The sequence below is a fragment of the Dermacentor silvarum genome, chromosome 8 (genome assembly GCF_013339745.2).
Source record: "Dermacentor silvarum isolate Dsil-2018 chromosome 8, BIME_Dsil_1.4, whole genome shotgun sequence".
Classification (NCBI taxonomy): Eukaryota; Metazoa; Arthropoda; class Arachnida; order Ixodida; family Ixodidae; genus Dermacentor; species Dermacentor silvarum.
Window position 1 is genome coordinate 93,380,171 of NC_051161.1, and position 17,533 is coordinate 93,397,703.

The following is a 17,533-nucleotide window of genomic DNA, read 5'->3' on the forward strand; positions in this document are numbered from 1 at the left end:
CGTCGGGTGGGCGGGGGGAAACCGAAACGCGCAGACCGGCCGGCAAGACGGCGCCGTGATCGGCGTGATGGCCCGCAGGCTTCCTGCCTGCCCCGGCGGCATTCGAACTGCCTCGCTCACGCGCGCACAGCCGGCAAAAGAAACATACAAAGAAAGCCGCCAGAAGACGAAGAAAGAACCACTCCGCGTAGCAAGCAGCTAGTCGTTTTTTTAATCGAGCCGTGTCGGTTGTTTCTTCTTGTTTCGCCTTTCGCCGTCTCTCGGCTTCGCCTGAAAGGCAAGCGGGAACACCGCAGTGCGCTGAGCCAGCGGGCGCGAACTGGGCGACCTTGCCCGGGCCGTCGCGGCGGATCTGATCAGCTGTTGAGAGCGCGCGCGCACGCTCAGCCAGGCTCAGCGCACGCGGGGTGCCGCTGCCGAACCACGTGGTTTCCTTCGGTGCAAGGAAACTGGAATGCGCCCTCTCAGCTGCCGCCGCCGCTGAAAGCGCGGCCAGTGGCCGACGCTCTCCTTTTTCTTCAGCTACCGCACCGCCTGGCAGCAGCGACGCATCGCGCCGCGCGGCTACCCCCTCCAGGAGCCCAAGGCCTCCTTTGGAGCCGCCGCCCTTCCACCAAGACAGCCCAGCCCACCCCCACACTTCTCCACGAAACCTCTGGAAGACCGTTACCCCACCCAAGCAGAGGTCTCTATACCATCGACATCCTCTTTCAAGATACAACCTCTTTTCCGGCGCTCCCTGAGAAGAACGCTCCTGGACTACTCGCAGGTCTCCTCCGGATATCCTAACCGCCGGAGGGCGGAGGAGTTTCGTTTTTCTCACTGGGGCGTGGTTCCGAGCGCCGGCAGTTATTCTTCGGCAAGTGTTGGCCGCCGAGCAGCATCCCGTTTGCATCTAAGTGCGCGTGCCGATTGCGAAGAAGTGCATTCGTTGTACGGCGGGACAGGCGTCCCTTACAAGTACAGAGCACTTGGCTTGTTCTAATTGCCATTGCGTCCTGCTTCGACGGTCCGCTTCCGTAGAAGCATCATCCTGACAGTGCGCGCCAGACTCTACTGCCGTCGTTTGGCTGATAACCGGTGAAGCCTCCTTCGGTGGTAGAAGACATCTTCCTCTGAGGTTGTTGAAAGTTCTCGCCGCTTGGACGCTGACGACGCCGAAGTAGGGGCTCCGCTTCACGTAGTGCTATCTGAGTGCTATAACTAGCTGAGTAACGTAGCACCGCAGAGGACATCGAGGACTGAGGATATTCAGGGCCCAGGACCACCAGGACAGAAGGACGTCGAGACAAAGGACGTGCTCTGCTGCGACAACTGCGTGCTGGGCGTCGTGTGGTAACGCGAAAGCTGGGATGCCATTCGGTCTCTGATAGCGGCGGCGCCAACGCGTCTTGCCGTCCTTCCATGGCCGACTTCGGGATGCTGCTTCGTGCTGCACAGGTGACCTTGCCTTACATTACGCGACTCGTGGTCGCCTGACATGCGAGAGGTAGGCGCTGTAGGCCTAAGGCGAGAGCCTTCGAAGACACGTTCTTCGGCTTTTCCAGTTAGTGCCAGAGTGCCAATTACGCGATAGCGAAACACCGCATAGAAAAATGGATATCTTTATAAGGCATTTATTCAAGACGACATTGTGCATCCGAAGCAGACGATTTGATACACTCGAGAATGAGGTTGAGATAAATATTTGATGCTAGTATGTACACCATTGGTTGACACTGTTGCGGCGTTTGGTCAGGTGGCTATATTAAATTTATATGGACCTGTGTGCCGAGGGTATTATTTGCGTACTCAAGGATATTTGCGTACCCAAGGGTACTCGAAAGTGTCCATTTGTGCACTGGAGCAATCCGGGTGTAAGACGTATTTACATAGATTGGTATACCGAGAAATGTTCAACTATATGCACCACTCTTTTTAAGCGCTCAGTAAACATTTGTGTTTACTGTTAGTTAGGTTCTTAACAAAACGTCGCTTTTTGCATTGAAGTACAAAATTAACTGGAATGCCAATGCATTTATCCGCAAAGTTCGGGAATTAATAGCTCGAAACTGATGACATCCCGAGAATTCGTTCCAAGTGGATCCGCCTTGCGAACTCCACGGCTACAATTTGTAAATTGTAATATGGGCCCCCAGGTAATTATTTTAAAACTTAATTAGTGAATTTCTGTTAATTATTTGATTATGCATTTCAATTTCTTGTGCAAGCAATGTCCGCCTCTTCGAGTAGACCAGCTCATGAACTGTGCGATCTGCCACAGGCAACCCTTAAGAATTTTTGGAAGAGTTCGCTGAAACACCCTGTATATGAAGCAATAGCGACCGATACAACTGTATCGACCACTGCAATTGTAGCGTCGGCGCGAATAAAACAATCAAGACTTTTTAAACAAACTAAGTTCTGGGGTTCTAGGTGCGAGAACTATGAGGCACTCCAGTGACTCCAGATTAATTTTCACCACCTGGTGTTCTTACTCGTGCACTTAAATCTTTTTACACCAGAGTATCGCTCCCGTCGAAATACGGCCACCGCGGCCGGCGTAGAACATGCGGCCTCGATCTCGGCAGAGCAACGCCATCATCGCTATAGCTACCGTAGCGGGTGGAGACGTAATAAAGTGGTCACGTACAAGACCACTGGAGAACACTTGTGTCGTAGAATTTTTAAGCACCAAAATACATGTTACAGAGAAAAGCTGAATTTATAGAGCATGCACCAGTGGAAAAAAAGTCAATAAGCTCGTACTAAAAGCTCAACACAAATACTAGTGACGCAATACAATAAGAGAGCAGCCGACAGAAGCTTCGGTTCGTCAGAGACTTATCAAAACAGGTGGAGGTAAATGTTTATTCAGAAAGACAGCTCCGGTCTCCTATCGTGTTGCAAAGGGGACATGAATATTGAGGAGCGATTACGGCAACATTATGAAGCCATTTGCATTTCTTCGATGTCTCCTCGTTCAGCGATGCAAAGGGGCCGTGAACGAAAGGGCGTAATGCCGAATGTTCCACTGTGACGACATACACGATACGACTGCATAAATAATTCCAAGCATGCGATCCGGGCGTAGTGGCTTGTCCTCTTATACTCTCCGTAGTTGTAGCTGCGGAGAGTGTGACATTCCACCGGGAAATTTTTGTTCACGTCTTTCTCCCTTACGCTTGTCTCCCGTCTGATAATCCTTTGCGTTTCTTATGTGGCGAGCCCTATCCGTACCTTGAAAGAACTGTAGCATGATGAATTAATCGAACAGGAAAAGCTCGAAACATGTTACACTGAGTGAGCAAATTGGAACGGTTACACGTGCTAAGTAATCCCCGCGTGCGCTATTGGCAGTGCAAATAATAATAATAATAATAATAATAATAATAATAATAATAATAATAATAATAATAATAATAATAATAATAATAATAATAATAATAATAATAATAATAATAATAATAATAATAATAATAATAATAATCATCATCATCATCATCATCATCAGCCCATATTTATGTCCACTGCAGGACGAAGGCCTCTCCCTGTGATCTCCAATTACCCCTGTCTTGCGCTGGCTGATTCCAACTTGTGTCTGCAAATTTGCTAACTTCATCACCCCACCTAGTTATCTGCCATCCTCGACTGCGCTTCCCTTCTCTTGGTATCCATTCTGTAACTCTAATGGTCCACCGGTTATCCATCCTACGCATTACATGGCCTGCCTAGCTCCGTTTTTTCCGCTTAATGTCAACTAGAATACCGGCTATCTCCGTTTGTTCTATGATCCACACCGCTCTTTTCCTGTCCCTCAACGTTAGGCCTAACATTTTTCATTCCATCGCTCTTGATGCGGTCTTTAACTTGTTCTCGAGATTCTTTGTTAACCTCCACGTTTCTGCCCCATATGTTAGCACCGGTAGAATGCAATGATTGTAGACTTTTCTTTTCAACGACAGTGGTAAGCTCCCAGTCAGGATTTGGTAATGCCTACCGTATGCACTCCAACCCAATTTTATTCTTCTGTAAATTTCCTTCTCATGATCAGGGCCCCCTGTGAGTAATTGACCTAGATAAACGTACTCCTTTACATACTCTAGAGGCTTACTGACGATCCTGAATTCTTGTTTCGTTGCGAGGTTTTTGAACTTTATCTTTGTCTTCTGCATATTAATCATCAACGTCACTCTTACACTTTCTCGGTTAGGGTCTCGAATTATTTGTTGTAAGTCGTTTCGTTTCCATTGTGGCTAAACAGGACAATGCCATCTGCAAACCGAAGGTTGCTGAGATATTCGCCGTTGATCCTCACTCCTAAGCCTTCCCAGTCTAAGTGCTTGAATACTTCTTCTAAGCATGCAGCGAATAGCATTGGAGAGTTTGTGTCTCCTTGCCTGACCCCTTTCTTGATAAGGAACTTTCTACTTTTCTTGTGGAGAACCAAGGTAGCTGTGGAATCCTTGTAGATATTTGCCAAGATATTCACGTATGCCTCTTGTACTCCTTGATCAGGCAATGCCTCTATGACGGCTGGTACCTCTACTGAATCAAGTGCCTTTTCATAACCTGTGAAAGCTATATAGAGAGGTTGATTGTACACCGCAGATTTCTAGGTTACCTGATTGATGACATGGATATTACATAGGAGCGGATAAATCGTTTTTTTTTCAGCATCAGCTACCTCGAGTTTGACTTAGTTTGTTGCATTTAAAGGAAAAGCTTAAAATCTAATGATTATAGCAAGCAGAGCTTTACTTACTCAGCAAATGTTTTAACATAAATTCGTGAAATTATAAAAAAAAGATATCACGTTTATAACTCTGTACCTCAGTAAAGAAAAGCGAGATCGCAATTATGTAACCTCCACCTAATAATACATTCTAAGCGGACAAATTTTATGTATTGTACACCCCTCTGAAATATATACCACTAACTTGTGGGTAGAACTTTTGTAAGCCCTCGAAAACAATCTAATGATTTCTCGTATGCTTAAATTCACATGTAAAATTTTCCTATTTATATGATTTAACGGATGTAGTATACAAAACTGCAATACCTGTTCTTGATGCAGAATGATGTCATCGGCGCGTTGCATAGCGTAGATTCCACCGGGTTACACGACGAGCACCCTCGTCGGCGAGACGATCAGACAACCACGTGCGCTGATTGGTCTCTGTAAGTGACGTAGCTGTCCAGATGCTCGAGTGTTCATCTCGCGTGCGTCGAGAGAGCGCCGCACATTCCTGAGGACAAGAAAAAGAACCCAGGAATAATATATATATATATATATATATATATTTGGAGTGGGGCCCTGTCCTTTACCCTGTGCTGCTTCCAGCATGCAAGTGGAGACGGAAGGACAGAGAAAGCCGCAGATGGGTGCGATAACTGCCCCTGTAGCAGAAGTCGACACACTGTTGAGGCTGCAGATTCGTGAGGTGACGTCCGTTATTAGTGACGTCATGTTATGATTAGTTAGAAAAGTGTTTCAGGGTCCCTTGAAGGGTAGACGGTAACGCCAGGACGGTAACGCTGGGCCCAATAATTACTGAGGACTGCTCGCATTTGCACGTGCCTATGCAGTCGCAAAGACTAAGTAATGAAAGTTGCCTGAAGAGGGGAAATTACGAATTTGAATGCCATCGACCCCGCCTACTGAGCTAGGACTTCTTTCTTGCGAACACTTTGCCATTGTCCGTCTCTTCGTTTCCAAGTCCCCACGTGTGCTTGAGTACCCGTGATGTTGGAGATGATAAATATGTGTATAAGCTTTTTTACGACGAAAGAAAAAGAGATAAAGGGCAAGATAGACGTCTTTATTTAAGAGCAGAGGGGTTTGCCGGCGTTCGCTTACATGATACTCTGCAACGGATGGGGGAGAGAAAGGCCTTAGTAGGAGGGCAGAAGAATATATAAGATGGAACAAAATAACAAAATAAGCGAATAACACCAGAAGCAAAGATCCCGAGTGTGTTCATATGCGTGCGTGAGTGCAAGATTAAGCGAAAACGAGAGTGCGTGAATCGCTGCGATCGCGGCATTGTGGCTGTACTCGCAAGTTAGTGGTCCAGTCAGCCAACGGATTACAGAGGTCTCGGGAGTGCAGCGGCATTGGTCAGTAGGGCACCTGCGTGGGAACTCCTGTGTTCGACTCAGCCGCGCGTGCGGCGAGTGGACCTCAATTGCCGAGTGAATCGCGTCTACGCACGAAAAAAATTTGCCTCGCGGACGGGAGGTATACAGTGAGACTCGGCGCATGGTCGACACGATTACCACGGCAGTTGCGGCTACGTTGCTTTTACAAAGTGTCAACTGGGGATGTTTTGATTTTTGATGGTAATGATTAGTTACGGGGGGCTGCGTTCAAGGTGCACGACTTGTCTACCAGTGATGCCTCAGTGGGGTACTCCGGATGAATTTTGACCACGCGACCACCCTTGGCGTTCGCTAAAATGTCAGCGCCACGTAAGCGTTTCCCATCTCGCTCCCGTCGGAATTTACATCGCATGCTGCAACTCTTTCAACTCTTGTAGAACTGTAGATGAAGCGAATAAATGCTTCCGTTACCATGCATGCTGACTTGTTTTTTTTTTTACAGCGTTCGTAATGAAGCGCGGTCTAAACGTAAGGCTGCATCAAAGGTCATACAAGCTGCGATAGATGCCGTATATTCAAGAGACATCCTTCTCGAGGTCCCGCTTTCGATACCGGCCATATAGCGGCAGCATTCCGGTGAGGGCGGTAAAAAAAAAACTATATCTGATTTAGGTGCACGTTAAGAACCCCGATTGGTCAAAATTCACTATACCGCGTGGATCACAACCAGATGGTGGTTTCGGTGCTTAAAACCCCATAAGTTTTTAAAAGAGAAAACTGTCTATCTTGTCCTTGACTATGCCATTTTATTTCATGTTCGCTTTTGTTTGTGACGTTTGCGGAATCATTAAATGGTGTTTCTTTTAGGCATACGTGCCCTCAGGCAGACGACGTCACAGAAGACGTGGGGTACATTTAGTTGCTGTCCTGGTTTAAAGCAGCAGCTGTCATTTGTTTGCCACTGAATAATTCTGGCCTCTTTGCTACTTAAGAAATCCATTAAACTTAACTGACCTACACGTTTATGTACAGATCAGTTTCGATTCTCAGGAACGGCAGCATTATTGGTATTTGCAGGCTTGTCTGCGTTCTTGTCCCCTTTTTTTTTTTTGGTCCATTCTAACGTTTTTAACTTCCGGTACGGGACGAGCAGCAAGATGGATTGTTGGGCTAGTGGACATTTCATCACTGGGAGTCTAGAGTGCTGGAACGCCGAGACAAGATCAAAGAGGACGCACATATCGTTGGTGTCTTCGTGTCTTGTTGTCCCAAGCTCCAGCGTGGACCGGAAAGTTCCACGCTGCTTTTCGGCTGGCTTCGTATAAGATTGGCACACCGATGTCCGAGCAGTTGTCACTGGCGCAGCGACCTTCAACATCGGTGGCGCGGTAATTAAATGCGGTGAGAATCCCACCAGGAAATATCAGTTGCACTCGGACACTGGGGAAGGCCCCGGGGCAAGCAATGCTTCGGAGGAAGGGCGATTATCGTTACCGAGCGCATGGCGAATATTAAATGCCCTCTTGTGGTAAACCGCCCCCACTCGGGGACTTCCCCTGAGGGTTTCATTTGAAGATTGTGCAAATTATCGCTTAGCTAACCTTGAACTGGTTTCTGCCGCACGCCTTGACAGCCTCGGCTGGCCTAATTATGTGACCGTCACGGTTTCAATCGCTCGTACCAGAATCGACATTGCTTTAGCGGGGAATACCAGCACAACTGGACAGTTGCTCAACGCGTGAGTACTAACCGGTGGTGCGGCAACTTGAAGAACGTGAATGGGACTTCAGAAGAAACTTTGGACCAACCATAGAACGGATAGATGGTTGGCGTATAACGTTTAAAGACAGGAACAATGAAGCAACGCTTAGAGAACAAATGCGTGTGTAGCAGATTCTGTAGTTTACACTAGGAGGAACAACTCACGTTAGACAATCAGCCATTCTTCGTTTCACACCCTTTATCACTTTTTTATATTCCGCGCATGGTTTCGTGAGCGTGGGCAATTTCGCGTGCGTTGAATTTCCCGCACGTTTCATCGTGACCTAAATAAGTTAGAAGCGTTCTTTCGTACTGTCCCCTAATACAATGGGGCACCGATTGACATCGCTGCTATTCCAACTTATCCCAACGCAAGCCTTATAATTAGTTGGAATAAGTGGTGTTACGCAGGTTGTGCGTGCGAAATGCAGATGAATGGCAGCCTCTTTAGTAATCTTCCGTCAGTGTAATACGAGGCGCAATACAATCATGGACGATCTCTTATAGTAACAGAATGGGTACGAAGTGAGGGGAAGCCCACAGGAAAGCGGTAGGGAATAATAGATGGTGTAATGAGATTAGGCATATTGCAGGCATATGTCGGCATATGTCGGCTGACATGATACAGGGGCAATTTGCGATCACTGCAAGAGGTGATCGTTCTTCAGTCCATACATGAAATAAGCTAATGACGATAATAAAAAGTGAACAGATGCTGTTAGTGCATGGGCATTAGTTGGTGCTTGCTAACGCAGAATATGTGCTTATATCTGGGCATTGCTGCCGATGACGCATAGTCAGAAGTTATGAGGTCGCTTTGAGATGCGTCGCCTGCTGAGCATACAGAAACATTTTGTCAAATTGCGAGGGCCGGCTGCACACGTGAAAGGAACAGATACATGTATACTAGGCCTCACCATGCATTGCCTGCTTGTTTCTTTTGATAGAGAGGTGGAAATCCTGCAGATGAAGGCACCAGCCACTCCACTCACGACGATATAACACAATAGAGTCAGGAAGGAATTCGTTATTTGAAAAGTAGTAGTCTTTTAGGTCACTCTGCGGCCTTTATTTCGTCCTGTGTAGGTTCTGACACTACCTTTTTTACGTGAATAACAAACAACTTGCCCAGTTTACAATCTTCTTCAAGGAAACAAACCAAAGAAAGCTCAAGGAAGGCAGGCAAGTGGGGCGGGGAGTGGGGTTGAGGAGGGGCAAGCCGGTGAAGAGTGCGCGGAGCGTGACCCTGGCTTTGCTGGCACCTTCATTAGTGAACAATCCCACCGACGAAAAAAATATGTTACATCCCGTTCGTAATACATATGCGCATATCAGGCGGCTCAAACTTAAGCGCATTTTGGCGCAGTAACCAGTCCGACGACGTGCGATACCGCCCAGAAAAGCGGTGGCTCGCCTTTGTTGGAGAGACGGGGCACGTAGCTCTGCCCGTCAATTTGCTACGCATTCTGGAACGTTCTTTCGGGAGCTCAAGGTAGCACGGATGTCATTTCGCCTACCTGCGGAAGGTCCCCGTTCGCACGCCGGGGCGGGCGTTGTGCCGGTGCCAGAGCAATTGGAATCGAGCCACGAAAAAAAACAAGCATAAAAAAATTAAAAATAAAACGGCGTGACATGCCGAGCCGATCGTCAGTGCGGCCTCCCAAACTGCCGTCTGGCTCGTGGCTGTTCGATTGAAGCGTGCGCGGTTTGCCCTAAGGTAGAAAAAAAAAAAAAAAAAAAAGCTCCAGTGCGAATAAATCTATGCCCGCGTTTTGCGGCCTTGAGTCGGCCGCGCGCTTTCGGACACGACGATTATTTTCGCGCTGTTTTGCGCTTGCTTTCTGTTTTCTTTCTTTTTTTTTTTGCAGAGCGCTCCGTATATATCTGAAGGGAGGCCAAGTTTCTGTCATTAAGCGTGTAGGTAACAGGGTGTTTAGGCGAGAAGCGATTCCGTTTCTCCTAAAATTCCTTTGTCATACAGAGCTAGAATGTCAATGGTGAGCCGTGTCGATCGATGTGGAATGGATGGCGCGTAGTTTGTTACCCGCCGGTTCAAATCCATCATCGCCATTATAACATTTCCTAACGTTACCAGACGCTATTGCGTTTCCACATGGAACGTGACCGGGCTTCAGACGTTACACCGCGCTTGATTAGTGTGGATCGGATGGAGCAACTGCCGGCAACTTTTGCAAGGCTATAGGTCCGCCTGCGGCAAGGAACACTCCTCCTTCTCACCTCCGATTGAACATATAAATAACATGGAATCATGCTCGCTCAGGTAGTTTCGGATCCAGCAAATGAAAATTAAAACAAACCGGAACAATTAAAAAAAGTTTAATTAGGGGGTTGTACGTGCCGAAACCACAAAAGGAATTTGGAAGCGCGTAGCGATGTAAGCTGAATAGCTAGGAAAAGCACAAAAGGGGGCACATGCAAAAAAAAAAGGAAAAAAAAAAGAAAAGCTGTGAATGGTACAACGCTGGTGCCGAGACCGAGCAATAACTATGAGGGAGTCGCGAAGTGCAATCGATTGCGGCGAGCGAAACGACGCCTCGGGTCGTGCCGGCAACGGCTTTCGACCGTGTGCGCATTTTGAGCGCGTCACAGGGACGAGTTTCGTAACGGCCGGCGCCCGTCACTCGCGGAACAACAAAATGAATGCGCGGCGTGCTCGCATTAGACCGCGTGACCGTGGGGAGCGTGATTGAAGCATTAGGAGATGGAAATATCTGAAGGAGACACGGCTTCGCGAGTGCGCGTTCCCTTTTAACACTTTGGCATTACATCGACTTCGACAGGTGGAGCATGCGTCGCTTTATCCTGTTGGTCCAAGGTTGACTGCGCTTTGAAACGCACGTTGCCTGTGGGCGGATCTCGCTCCTTGTGCTGACGAATTTTTTAAAATAAGATGTTATCTCGTCGAAACATTGGTGGTGAATAGCGTTAATGAAGAAGCATCTGCATATGTAATAGTACTTGATCGTTGTTGTTTGTCTTATCTTGTCGCTATTATCACCCGCTCAACGTCAACTCGCGGCATATGTGCTGAAGCATCTGACGCTACAACGCGGAGAACACTGCACATCTCTTGATGACATTTGCAGTTCGACTTGAGTGTAACCTGGCGGGAAGGGAACGCGTTAACTCGGTTTTGTTTCGACAGCGCAAAAAACATGCTGTAGTAATAATCTCGTCGTTAATGTCCACGTGGCTCTTGTTCTGGAAACGGCCATAGCCCCTTTTCTATTAATATTTCTTTTTTACCCATCGGCTGCACCTTTTATGGCCCCAAAACTCAAGTTCTAAAAATGAACCACACCACAAGGACAAATACTGGTGAACATGACAAATAATCTAGTCTCGAACATTATTTTATTGCCCGATCGCATTTCGTCTCAGGGAAGTGGTTTCTGAAATACGACGAAGTTAAGCATGATAGTGAATTGGAGATAGTATATATTTTTTTTTCAGTGTAGTACTTAAGACCAGGTTTGCGGGTTTTTTTCAATGCACAGTAGGTTTTGCGGGACGCCGTAGTGTAGGGCTCCGGATTAAAATTGACAACCCATCATTGCTGACTCAGAGTACCCGAAATACTTGCAGAAAGTCCATGACGGCGTTTCACAGCACCTTTATTGGTATAGTTCTTGCTAAGAAAAATATTTTTATGCCCGATTCTTCAGATTGGTCTTTTCAAGAAAACGTACCTGGGGAGGCGTCGTAGAAAAATATTTTCGCGCGATTTCTGCACATTTCCTTTAATTAACATTGTGCTGATAAAACAGGCACGTATATATATATATATATATATATATATATATATATATATATATATTCGCGAAGCAACGTAATTTCTTTTTGGTTTGGTTGGTCATAAGAATGGCAACTTGACCATCGATAAGAAAAACAATTTAACATCGAGAACCGCGACCACTTGGACTGAAGTTTCCCCGAACTAAGGCCTTTATGAATTCATTCTTCTCGCTTTAATTGCTTTATCTTGATTGGATATATTCTTCCTGGATATTTTGCATCGCGCCCATACAGTATACGCTCAGAGGTGGAATTCAAGCCGAACTGGGCATAAATTGATCTTGGAAGTACATGTCCTTGGGCGATGCATAGGCGTTTTGCTTTCATGAAGTGCTGTCTAATTTTGAAACATTACACCGAGGCAACGCAAGAGCATTGGCTTTGCACGAACTCCGCTCTTGCGAAACACTGCTCTCTGCATAACACGCGACATCATCTCAAACGCGACGATTTCGGCAGAGTGCGATTGTGATCGCCTGAATGAAGGGAAGTGCAACATATTTTCGAGGTCTGAAATACATTGTAAAAGCAAAGTTTCTTCTGATGCGTAGAAAGCTGTACAGCTTGCGAATCTTATTCAAATTTGCACACTAAGGCGCGAAACGACATCAGAAACGCCCTAGGAATGGTCGCGGAAGTGTAGTGGCATCCCGCCTGGAAACTGTGCGGGACTTCGCCGTTGTCACTGTTAAAAAATCAAGTAAAATAACGTAAACATTCCGACACATATCCCGCGGCCCTTCATACTTTGTGAGTGATGGCGTGTGTCTTTTAGAAGGACGAAATAAAGTTCAGTTCAATTCAGTTGCCGTATGGCGTGACGTCAGGCAAGTACGCTCCAACCGCGAGCGGCGCCTTCGTTCTGCCCCATGCTCCTCCAATAGTCGAGAGCTCGATTGCACTAACGCCTGCAAAATATGTGTCAGCGAGCGAAGGGCCATTGAGATACTAGCTCGAGCACCTTGGTGAAAAGATTTTTGTTCCCAGGTGCTGCCGTTTTCAAACAGCGATCGTCGTAAAAACCCTCGTAAACTTCTAAGATGCGAATGTTGGAACTTCTAGATAGCATTTTCTAACGTATTTTAAGTCTACAAGAACGTATGGCTTCTTTCACTATCGACACACTTTTCTCGACGTTCTACATTTTCCACCTGAATATGCTGTTTCCTTTTCTTTTATTAACCCTGCATGCAAACAGTGCGCACGTAACAGAAACTCGTTACGCCAGACAGTTGAGAAAACGGCCTGTAATAAAATGCCCCCAGCGGTCACGGTTAGCACAAGTGATACCCGTTTCCTGGAGCAAGACGGCGAGTTGGGCGTGTTGGTGGGCTAACATCGCTGAAATCAAACAGCGCGAAATGAATGAATGACAATAGACTCAGACAACACGGGCACTGACTCATAGCTAAATGTTAAGTTACTCTGACGAGTTACACATACTTGTTTAAAGGCACGTTGTGCATGCACGATCCGCAAGGCACATTAGTCCAATCGTGGCACTCATTAATTCATGTCACGTTCGCTTTCGTTCATGACGCAGGCGTGCTGGCCCGCGCTGCTGGTGGCGCTTCTGCTGAGCGCCGCCCTGCTGGACTGCGCCCCCGTAGGTGTGGCGCCGCTCTCGGAGCTCCCGCAGGACCTGCAGCAGCTGCAGCAGCAGCACTCGACTTTGCCCGTCGCCTCACGCGCCGTCGTCAGCACCGTTAGCAGCGTCATCGCCATCAGCACCACAACCAGCACCAATAGCGCAGGCGCCACCACGAGGCCGCCAAGCTCCTCCTCCCCCTCGAAACCACCGGACACCGGCGGAGCCCTGGAAGGCTCGGCATCGTCCACCTTCCACCTGTTGGACGAGTTCATGGACTACAGTGGCAGCGGCCAGAACCTGACCGAACCTGCCGGCATCAGCAGCAGCTACCGCCTCGGCTACACGGTGGACACCGGCGGAAGCCTACGCAAGTTCCGCTACGAAGAGCGCACGCCAGAGGGCGCCATCGTGGGCGAGTTCGGTTTCCACAAGAACGACGGCGTCATACGCGGCGTGCGTTACACGGCCGAGCCGGGAGTGCATCCCAAAGTGCTCTACGAGGCCCTCGTCAAGTTCTTCTCGTTGTGAGGCCAGGACAGCGGACGGCCGCTGTCAGCGAGAGTTCCGTGATTGAAGCCCCCCCTCCCTGCCCCCCTCCGCGAGTGTTGGGGAACCTGATTTCACCGTATGAGAAACGTATGCGCATCCCTGTGAGCTCGACGCAGTGGTCAGCTTTCACTTGACCATGACGGAGGAGAGCGTCAGTATTTTTTTGTTCCCCAATCGTTGTCTGTTCTGCGAGACGATGACAGACAACTGCTTGGTGGCAGTGCTTTGCAAGGAAAGGAAGGAACTGTGCCATGCCTCGTCGAATGGAACGTGCCCTGCTTGTGAAATCCCGCAGTGGATTTGTGAAGCGAAGTGGAGCTGAGACAACGGAGCAGACGCAAAGAATGCATGGAGGTTGCTTACGTGACTGTCGCCCTTGCTGTGCAAACGTACTGTTCTCGCATTGTGTTCTCACATGCGCACGATGACATTGCAGCCGACGAGCCACTGACCCAGTCTCAAGGGCTGGAATAATTCCCCCTCTGCTATGTTGAAAAGCTTCACTGAGCGAAAACTACTAGCCTATCAGTGGGCCCCGGGGTGTAGTCTGCATTACCATGGTTGTGAGCGACGGATTTGTGTCAATTCCAGCAAGACTGGAAACTAAGAGGTTCAGAAACTGAGCAATTGGGAGGCAACTGTGCGCATTCCCTGTCCTTCTTACAGGAGAGGAATCGTTGAGAAAGATGAACTTGAACGTTTCGGCTGTTTCAGTTCGCCGTTCAATCTTGCGGAGTCAGCTGTTGGCCACAACTTGAGGCATGAGCACGGACTTGGTTCCGCGTAACTGCAACTTGACGGAAGCGTCGTATTGTGCATGAACTATAAGACCTATAGCAGAAAGTCTTCTCACAGTTCACAAGATGAACACCGAGAGTTTACATTGGCGTTTGCGGCCACTAATAAGGTTATCTTTATAGTGCTCCAAGTGAGAGTAAGATTGGCAGAGCGTTGCTATGGATTTTAGTTTTCTAAAGAAGAGGCGGCATTGCGCGAAATAATTAAGTGGCGCTGCCATTGTGTTGATCCTTTCTGGCACTTCTATCGTTTGATGATTTGGCGTAACTCAGCCTTGCCTTCGTAAAACAACAGCAATGGCCAGAGGCTCATTCTGCATATATTTAAGATATCAGGAATGGTAAGTAACTGCGGCTCCCATAAGCGGCCTTTATCCGTTGACTTCAACGGATGTTCCCGTAGCTCAATGTTCCCCTTTTCTTTTTTTTTAATAGTAGACGAAAGTCGGGTTCTGGACTTGAAGCGGCGCATGGTCAAAGGTATTCTTGAACACTGAATTTAGTGAAACTGCTGTGTAATGGATTATAGCTTAAAATTATCAGTGAAGAGATACACGACTAAGGTCAAGGGCATGATAGTTAAGCAAGGTTAATGCGGAGTGGGCTATGATATTTTTCTCGAGCGCCCGTCCATTGATCGTCCATGTTGATCAGCTTGTTTAAGGCATAGGCAGAAGGTTATATTGATAGTGAGATATTTATTCTTATTATAGCCTGTTTAGAAGAACGAAGTATAATTGATTAAAAAAAAAGAAAAAAAAGCACCCAGTACAGGTGGCTCACGTATATGTAACGAAGACTTCTATTTTTGAAGAAAAGTATGCATCTACGATTTCTGAAAGAAATAAAGGTTATCATGCGTACGCCTGATTCTTTCCAACAGAACTGTTCAAAACATAATATGGATTGACTGTGCTGCTGCCTCACACCGTGTATAAGGTAAGTAAAGGTTCATCTTTGTCAGCCAAAGCACCTTCCGAGAGTTTATTGGCTCACGGTTTTCTTTCGAGAGAGCACAAGAAAGGACAACACATGGAAATCTAAGCGGAAGCCCTACCTCGAGGCTGAACCCCGATCTCCCTATTCAAGGACGTGTAGAATGCATAAATGCTCTAAGTAAATAATGGCTGAATGAATATGAATGAAATTAGCGCCATTTAGAATAGCGAACTAAATTGTACTGACTATTACAGGCATAAGTTTCATTTAGAGACTCGAATTGAATACAAAAATTGCGCAAAATCAACGAGTATAAAAAAATTCTGAGCCCTTCCACTACTGTGCAGATGGAAGCCAGCAAAGCTGTAACTATGGTGGGTCTGCTATAGTAAATATTGCTATAGTGACCTTATATATTATCATTATTGACTATACGTATTGAGCGTCTTCGGCATGTTCGTCAAAAAGCAAGGACACCGGAGTCTTGTTTTCGCCCGGCGTGATGGCCAAGCAGTGCGTTAGCTGCGCCAAGTCCGCCCCATCGTCATAGACTAGCGTACGAGCCACAACGCTCATAGCCGCGGAACACTGCGCAGTATCATCAGGATCCTGACGTCAGGATCCTGCAAGATGTGGCTACACGAGCGTCCGTCCCATAGCGAGTCCACAAGGCAAATGCTCCGAACAGCGCTAGCGCGATGTCTACGTCACAAGACAAAGGCGCACAACGATTGGCCGGACGTGCCACCGCTGACTATCGCGACACTTGTGAGAGGCATCGGCGGTGCCTAAAAGTATAACAATGGGCCATCCACCATCTGTTTTGGCACCTGTGCTAAGGCACAACGGGCGGGAAACCGCCACGCACATGGAACCAAAACTAATGCTGATGATCATATTTTTTCTACACGCGGACACGAACCTGTGGAACCGTTCCCTTCAAAACTTTGCTGTAAAAATAATTAAGCACAATGTTTACAAACCAATAGCTCTGCAATAGAGACAGACGTCGCGGTTCCGTAACACGCGCCTGTTAAAGCATCTGAAGCGAACAAATATGATACAAGCGCTTACAATTTGAGTGGGAATGTTATAATGTTACGAGGGTTTTAAGAAATCATCCCTAAAAATCAGTGTGGCCCACGACGGAGCGGTGAGTGCTACACAAGCTTTACTGCCTTTGCACGTCTCAGCGGGAGCAGTTTATGGAATTGCGACATAGCGTTTTTATTGCTACGTTCCACAGCTGTAAACATGATACCTGAGTGTTCTGAAATATGGGGATCGTAAAAAATTTGCTAAAAAGTTTATAGACTAAATTAAAAGTGAAGTGCACATAATCGGTAGATTATTAATCTTTCTTTCCCTCCTTATATATTCAACAAAGCTCCTGAAGTTCGCGGCTGTGAATTTCCAGCAAGACTATTTCTCTGCTCCCATGTATTTAGATGGAAGCTCATGAGGCACAGCCTAATGAAACACAACGCGTAATCTATGTGTTCGGCCATGCATCTGAAGGTTGAAGCTAGAGTTTGCCAACTACATGGTTCTAAGGAAGCACAAGAATATTAACTACGGTCATCCTGATTGGGGCCACCATTGTACTGATATATATCTGAATGACATAGTGCATTGTGTTGTTGTGCATTGTGCATGGTGCACTATGTTGTCCCATTGAAATCGTTTCGTAGGCTGGCGTCACAGCGGTTCTTGTTATCCGTATGCTGGTAATACAAATAGAACAAAATACAAATATGGCACTGTAGAAGATACGATTGCAAGTTGGGGGAGTCTGAATGTATTAATTATAAATGATGCGTGAAAGATAGGAGGGCACACGCAGAAAAACGACGCAGCATTCACATGAGTGAAGAAAATTTATTTCGGCTCAAGCGCCAGCGTCTAAATGGGCAATTATGCGGTCACATGCCAAAAAAGAAGTAAAGAAAGAAATAATGGCTTTCTTCTGGTATTTCGCATGTGTCTCCCTTGTTTAGCA

General features: G+C 47.0%; 1 protein-coding gene across 4 annotated transcripts in view; it reads left to right on the forward strand.

Annotated features, from left to right (window-relative positions):
• The first annotated feature begins 301 nt into the window (after positions 1-301).
• Positions 302-17,533, forward strand: part of LOC119462755 (uncharacterized) — a 70,708-nt gene continuing 53,476 nt past the window's right edge. Inside the window, exons 1-2 of one of the 4 annotated variants that reach the window (XR_007468514.1) lie at positions 302-1,440; positions 13,202-15,183. Coding sequence is in view for 2 of the 4 variants with exons in the window: in XM_037724030.2 (XP_037579958.1) it covers positions 1,405-1,440; positions 13,202-13,777 (612 nt within the window). In the remaining 2 variants the exon portion in view is untranslated. Of the gene's footprint in view, positions 1,441-13,201; positions 15,472-17,533 lie in introns of those variants that run through there. The other 3 variants (XR_007468515.1, XM_037724030.2, XM_049673246.1) reach the window with 3 other exon arrangements.